This window comes from Ictidomys tridecemlineatus, unplaced genomic scaffold (assembly GCF_052094955.1).
Source record: "Ictidomys tridecemlineatus isolate mIctTri1 unplaced genomic scaffold, mIctTri1.hap1 Scaffold_626, whole genome shotgun sequence".
NCBI lineage: Eukaryota > Metazoa > Chordata > Mammalia > Rodentia > Sciuridae > Ictidomys > Ictidomys tridecemlineatus.
The window spans coordinates 275,018-282,043 of record NW_027524315.1 but is presented as its reverse complement, the minus strand read 5'-3'; the positions used below and the strand labels follow the sequence as shown (position 1 = coordinate 282,043).

Genomic DNA, 7,026 nt, shown 5'->3' with positions numbered 1-7,026 from the left:
CGCCCATCACTGCACTTGGTTTCCTGCACCAGGCCCACCACACTCTGGCTATTTTAGGGCCAAGGCCCACTTTCTCTTGGCTGTGAGTTATCCTGAGCCCACTGTGGATCATGTCTCCCCACTGTCTGATTGTCCTACTTACTGTCATGCAGAGACATCATTCTCAGCAGCTCAAAGTTGTCCACATCCTCATGCTGCAACAAATTTTGGTCCAAGGCCCTGCGGATGAGGCTTGTCACCCTCTCCTGACACGTCACCTAGATCAGGGTGGGACAAATGTCATCAGAGAATGGCTTTTAGAGGAGCTACCCAGAAGACTGTGGTCAAACATTCAGGAGAAATGTTAGCTACATATACAAGGGCACAATCTTGTTATCCTGCTACCTGAGTGTGGCCTCCATATACCGCCTGGGTTCTTGCAACGTGCTACTAGAACAATCCTGGTACAAATATCTGCCTGTACCTGCCATCTCCCCTCCCCCTGGGGAGCCACATTCCACTCAGGTCAAAGGACCAAACTGCCTATGCACAGACACACTCTCATCTCACTGAGATGACAGCAATGGGCCAGGGATCTGCGCACCAAGTGTGCTCTGGGATGCAGGCTGCCTTTGTGGGTGGAAGAGGCAGATGCACTGAAAATTTTGGTCCTGACTGCCACTACACAAAACAGACTCAGATACAAGAGTGTGCACTTGAGTGCTTCATGATAGCCTGGAGAGGCCCTGGGCTCTGGAAGCTCGGTGCGGGTCTGGTTCTAATGATGTACTTGACTCAGCACTGGCAGTCACTGAACATGTCTCCTCTGCAGCTGGACACCTGCAGCATTAGCGTGTCTACTGCACATCCATAGAAATTCTGCCAAGAACCCCTTTAGCTCCGTATTTACATACATGCAAAGACTGACATTCCGAAGTTTGGCATGACCCCCCCAGGTGATCCCGACCCCAAATTTTCACACCTAGTCATGCTAAGGAGGTTCTCTTCCCTGCCACCAGGAACACACCCCCTCCTACACATGTGACAAGTCACTGCCAGCTCCGCTGCTCCAACCTCACTCATTGAGAATACCAAGTTCTAGGCACTGCAGCCTGCACCCTGGACATATCTCTGCCTTCATCTGTCCACAGCACTTCCGTCTGCACTTCTGGCCTGCCAAACCCACAATACACAGGCCCACTCACCGCTGCAGCTGGGCATGCTGAGGCTCTCCCCACTCAGGTCAAGCCCTTAAGACTGACCTCTCTCTTCTTAATTTCCCACCACAGCCCCAGGGTTAGCTGTGTCTCCTGCCTTCCACTGTGGGGACACCCAGGAGGCAGCCCTGCTGTCGGGCTTACCAGGATGCGCTTTGTCTCCCTCAGGCTCTGTCCCTCTAGGAGGACGTGGACAAAGCGGCTGTCTTCCACCTGCTCGCTGGAGTGAAGCAGTGAGGAGCTGCTACTGGTGACTTTTCTCACGCACCACTCATTGGTTTGGGTGGCCTGGGGCAATGGTCCTGCAGCCACCGCAGAGCTGCTGCTCACAGCTGCTGGGATCCTGGATGCCACTGCCACAGAAGGCTCCAAGAACTGTGGGGGATGACAACATCAGCAAAGCCCAGCACCTGCACCCCACCCAGCCTGGCAGTTGGCTCTGTGGGCATTCTACAACATCCATCCAGAACCTGAGGTTCTTGTCCCCTTGGAGGATGTGGAGTGGCACCAGGAGTAAAGACTGAAGAAGGTGGCTGTTTACCTCCTTTGGCTTGACTTTAAACAACTTGCTGGCAGCTGTTTCCCGAAGAAGAAAGTTATAATCCACTCTGCCATCCAGGGCGTAATATACGTTTCCATCAGCAGGGATCCTCAGCTCTGGAGAGGCAGGGGCAGAGGCGTGGTAGGTGACACTCAAGTAATACACTACCCAACATCCCCCACAACTGAGAGCCTCTGCCAGCTCAGGTCTCACACACAGACCTGAGAGCCCCCGAATCCAGCTACTGTTGCACCAAAGACTCCCCACTGATTCCTCCCTGAGGACCCTCTATGCACAGGAGGTCCCCTACAGGAACACCTTTCAAGGAAATAGCCCCTTGTACCCCAGACCTTCTTAGTTCACGTTGGACCCACCAAAGACAAACAGCTAGAGTTTGTATCTGGATTGGTCCCCAAAGACTCATGTGTTCAAATTTTTCTCCCCACTGCAGCAATGATCACAGGTCGGTTTATGGAAAAGCACTTGATGGTGGGTGCCTCCACCTTGCCAGTGGATTCATCCACTCATACAGGGCTACACTAATTGGAGGGGTATGGTTTGGAGGTGTGTTGAGCGTAGGTGGAGGATGTCCACAGCAGGGCTGTGCCATCCAGAGTAATATATTTCTCTTGAGTTCCCCACTTCTGCATTTTCTCCTCATGAGTCTAATTCTCATTCACATTTTTAATCAATTTATTGTTATACTTCTTGTTCGGCTTGTGTTTCTCCTTCTTGTTCTTGTTCTTCTTCATCTTCTCCTCATGCTTCTTCTTAAAGTCATCTTGACCTTCTTATTCATGGTCTCCTCCTTCAACTTATTTTCATTTTTCTACTTCTCCTTCTCCTCCTCCATGTCCTCCTTCTCCTCGTCCTCCTCATCCTTGTCCTCCTCCTCCTCGTCCTCCTCCTCCTCGTCCTCCTCCTCCTCTTTCTTCTTCTTCTTCTCTCTCTCTCTCTCTCTCTCTCTCTCTCTCTCTCTCTCTCTCTCTCTCTCTCTCTCTCTCTCTCTCTCTCTCTCCAAGAAGAGTTTACAAGCTGTGAAGGGTTCTATTCTACCACACTCTTCTCTCTAGAAATGGCCTCTGGTCCTAAGTAAACTCAGTTTGCAATGAATAGAAAGATTGGAAGCCAGAAATGATTCTTCATTGAACTGCTTTTCTCATGTACTCATCTAGGTCAGGAAAGGCCACCAAAGTAGGCACCCTGTGGTTGTCTGTCTTCTTTGACACAAGACAAAGAAGCCTCTCTTCTTGGCCCCTTGTGGATAATAGCTTTGCAATGCCTCCTCAGGCCAAGGAAAGAACACATGATAGGCAGGTCCACAGCCCCTGGGGAACATGAAGAACCTGCAGATTTATGCCCCATCATTACACTTTGTTTTATGCACAAGTCCCACCATACTCATCCTGGGCACTGGGTCAATGCACACTGTGTTCTGGCTCCCAGTTATCGTGAGCCCACTGTGACTCACTGCTCCCTACCCTCTGATGGTTCCACTTACTCTGATGGTTCGAGAGAATTTGCAGAAGCTCGTAGTTTTCTGGGTCCTCCTGCTGGAGCAAGTGTGCATCTAAGGCCCTGCGGATGATGACTGGAGCCCTGTCCTGGCAGGTCACCTGAGCAGGGTTGGAGAAAGCTCATCAGAGAGGGAATTTGGGAGTAGCTACCCAGAGGACAGTGCTCAAGGACAATCAGAGACAAGTGAGCTCTCAACACAAGGGCACCATCTTGATACCCTGCTACCTGAGGCCTTCATGTGATCATGTGGGGGTCTTCCTATGAGCCTCTAGTCCAATCTTGGTACAAGAGTTTGCTTCAACCTGCTATGCCCTACAGGGACAAGGGAATAAGGACCAAAAGACTTTGTACAGACACACTCTAGTCCCATCAAGATGGGAGGAATGGTCCAGTGCACTTCCATATCCCTGCTCTGGTCTGGGATGCAGCTGCATTTTTGTGTGGACCAGGCACAAACCCTAGGTGCTTTGGTCCTGACAGCCAGGGCACAACACACACTAGGACTCTTTAATGATAGGCATGGAAGCTGCTGGGCTCGAGAGTGTCAGTGCTTGCTAGGGTGTCAGGAGGTTCGGACCCAGCAGGTGCAGTGGTTCAACATAGCTCCCCTGGAGGTGGACACCAGAGTCTCATGATGGATACTCCACACCCAGGAAAATTCTGCAGAGAGAGCCGCTAAATCTCTATTCACATACATGCAAACTAGGACACTAATGGGCCCCTCCAAGGCCCCCAGTTCTCTGTGACCCACACCTACCCACCCTAATCATTCTACAATGGCTCCCTTCCCTTCAACCAGCAACATATCCCCTCCCACACACAAGAAAATGACTGCCAACTCCTGTGCTTCAACCTCCACGGTTCAATATACTCCTCCTCAATACCAAGGTCAGTAGAGGATGGCCTGTACCCTCGATATTTCTCTGACCTCCTCTGAACCCAGCACTCACTCCTGCACTTCTGACCTGCACATCCCAAAACACGCAGGCCCACTCGCACCCAGACCTGGCATGCTGCTGCTCTCCCGCCTCTCTCTTGCTCACTTTCTGCTCTCCTTCCTGACCTTCCAGAAGCTCCAGTTCAAGAAGACAGGCCTAGTCCAAAGTGTTTGCTGTGGACTCGGTCTTCCCCACTGTGGGCTCCCAGGAGACTCCCCTGCTCGAAGACTCACCAGGATGCTCCTATACTGTGTTGTCCTTTCCTTTTCCAGGTAGACGTGAATGAGGCACCTGCCTCTCATCCGCTTGTTATATTGGGGCCTTGGGGAGGATCGAGTAGAGACCCCTGATGTCCTGGACTCCGGCTCTGCCCCTTCCCTGGGAGAAGGCTCTGGCTCTGGGGTTGGCTGAGGAGCCGTGACAGGAACTGAGCTTGTAGCTAGAGGAGAAAAGATGCCAACATGACTGCCTTGCCCTGACCTTCCCACAGACAGACAATACCTCTGCTGCCAGGAAGAACTCAGGCCCTTGGCCCACACAGGACCTCTTTGCAGACTGGGGTCACTTCCTGAATGGACAAAGGCTTGTCCTAATTTCCAGCCCAACACCAGGCATACAGACTCCCTGCAGTGGGACAACAGTCGGACCTTTCCTCATATACCCTTAGGTACTCACCACAGTCCGCCTGGCTCTCAGGCTTTGCCTGGCTTGATTTGCCATCTTCAATTGCGGCCAGGAGGTGGTGTGCTTGGTGTTCCAGGTTCAAGCCTCCCAGCAGGAGCCACATGGATAGCAGCTGCTGCAGACTCAGAAAGCCTGGAGGCTGATGGGAAGCCTCGGAGTAGAGGTTCACCCAGGTCCCCAGGAAGGAAGGTGAGGCACTGTGGGGAGGAAGGTGTGGAGTCAGCAAAACCCTGGCCTTGCCTTCACCACGGCCTCCAGAGAAAACCTCTGACCCTACACTGGGGAGAGCAGTCTTTCCTCAGCCTTCCCAAGTCAAATCACCTTGCAGGTCCCTATTCTGGAAACAGGAGCCCACCCTCTTGACCCCAAGCCCATTCCATGTTGAAGTTGGTCCAGGGGTCCACCATAGTCACTGAAGAGGACAACGTGCACTTATGCCCCATGGAGTCAGGGATGCAGTCACATGTAGGATATGTACTCATGGCACCTGCGGTTTGAGGCTGACCCCCATGAAAAGGGACACAATGGCAGTCATTTGCACCCTATTTTTCAATGAATTATGAAATGTGACTGGAAACGTGTCTTCACACAGTGGGTGCTTTCTCCATGTTCATCAGTGAATGAGCCCAAACTGCTGATTCCCACATATCTCTGGGTGTGGGAGCCGCCATGTCCAAAGCCCCTGTCCAGCTATGTCCCAGCTAGGATGCTCTGTCCCACTATGGAAATTAACATGTCTTTATTAACCCAAAAGTGCTTTTCCCAAGGCCTGAGTTTTGAGACGCCTCTGGCACAGATCTACGTTCTTCACAAAGCCAATATCACACCAGAAAGACCACCTGGCCTCGCTGAGTCCACCTGGGAATGAGCTCAGTGCACACCATTGAGCTGTGGTGCCCAGTGTGTGGGGACTGCTCCACGGACCTCTGTGGATCAGCTGGAGTCAGGATGGTTTCTCTGCCTGAGAGCGGAGTTCACTCCCCTTGCAAGGCTGTGGCAGGCACCTCCAGGACTCGTCCCATTCGGGACTGACATTCCACTATGAGTGTGGTCCTCTATCTCATTAGGTATCACAAACCTTTGGGTCCCTGAGAGGTACATGGCAGCCCCAAGACCCAGGCATGAGGGGGCTACACACTTGGGCTTGGTGGTCTGGTGCTTACCTTGGGAACAAGAGATCCAGCACCTGATGGGTGGGGATGGAATCCCAGGAGATTAACCCCATGTTGCCACTGAAATGTAGGTTCCTCCCACAAATGACAGGCAGGAGCTCATTCCTAAGCTGGTCCTGCCTGTAAGGTTCAAGGCTCTGTACCCTGAAGGGCTCCTCCGTGTTCTCATCATTTTCACCCTGTGTTGGGACCAAGAATGTTGGTTTAAAATGGAAATGGTGACAAACAGAAAAATGACTTGTGCCAATACACTAGAGTCAAAGCACAATGGGACAGTTCCCATCAGTACAAACACACACCCACACACACACACACACACACACACACACACACACACACAGTCAGAATAGGAGTCCTGGGCCATTCATCAGGGATCAGACTAGAGGGCCTGCTGGGTTCACCTGCCCTGTGCTACTCACTGTTACTCTTGAGCTCCTCTGCGACAATCGCCAGAGGCTCTGGCGTCTAAGATGAAGCCTCACCCAGTGCATCCACAAAAGGGCTAGTTGGCCCCCCTGAGATTCCTGGGAGCCTGAGGCTCGGCATTGTTTGCAACCACAGGAGAACATCCTTCTCCCTCCAGTTTCTCCAACCAAATGAGCTCGGATGGCTTGGTCAGTTAAGTGGGTGCCTGGATACCAGGGTTCCATGTTCTGTTTGATCCATTGTCAAGGAAATGATGTCATTTCCTGTGCCCATACCTGAGCCTCTTTTCACATAAGACCACTTTCAAAAGCCCTATGAGCTGCTGATTTCTCCTCCATGCCTAAACATCTCAGGTGCGCAGGTGTTCACCAACAACTACCCAAACATCCCCACCAGCATCTGCCCTGCTTGGTGCCACTAGAGTTCCAGCTTGGAGCCTTCAAAAATGCATTCACAACCAGTCCTTCCCTCTCAGCAGCTTTTGGACCCTGGTCCCATCATTGTGCAACTCATGGTGTGCCCAGTCTTTTCTGGAAAGTAGGGTAGCATCT

General features: G+C 52.0%; 1 protein-coding gene across 1 annotated transcript; it reads right to left on the bottom strand.

The window, feature by feature from the left end:
• Nucleotides 1-331: 331 nt before the first annotated feature.
• On the bottom strand, nt 332-6,788 carry LOC144374229 (uncharacterized). The gene is made up of 6 exons (XM_078037155.1): nt 6,041-6,788; nt 4,869-5,074; nt 4,427-4,632; nt 3,239-3,353; nt 1,738-1,853; nt 332-1,571 (listed from the first exon to the last, which is right to left on the bottom strand). Exons 1-6 carry the CDS (start codon nt 6,100-6,102, stop codon nt 1,218-1,220), a joined length of 1,059 nt encoding a protein of 352 aa, XP_077893281.1. The 5' UTR covers nt 6,103-6,788; the 3' UTR covers nt 332-1,217.
• Nucleotides 6,789-7,026: the final 238 nt, after the last annotated feature.

What these genes read in the sequence shown, in the direction of transcription:
- LOC144374229 (XM_078037155.1), bottom strand. Translation starts at nt 6,102, where the DNA reads ATGGGGTTAATCTCCTGGGATTCCATCCCCACCCATCAGGTGCTGGAT. An exon ending in CACAGTATAGGAGCATCCTG is followed by an intron (nt 3,354 to 4,426) that starts GTGAGTCTTCGA and finishes AACCCTGCTCAG; the next exon opens with GTGACCTGCCAGGACAGGGC. An exon ending in TTAAAGTCAAGCCAAAGGAG is followed by an intron (nt 1,572 to 1,737) that starts GTAAACAGCCAC and finishes CATCCCCCACAG; the next exon opens with TTCTTGGAGCCTTCTGTGGC.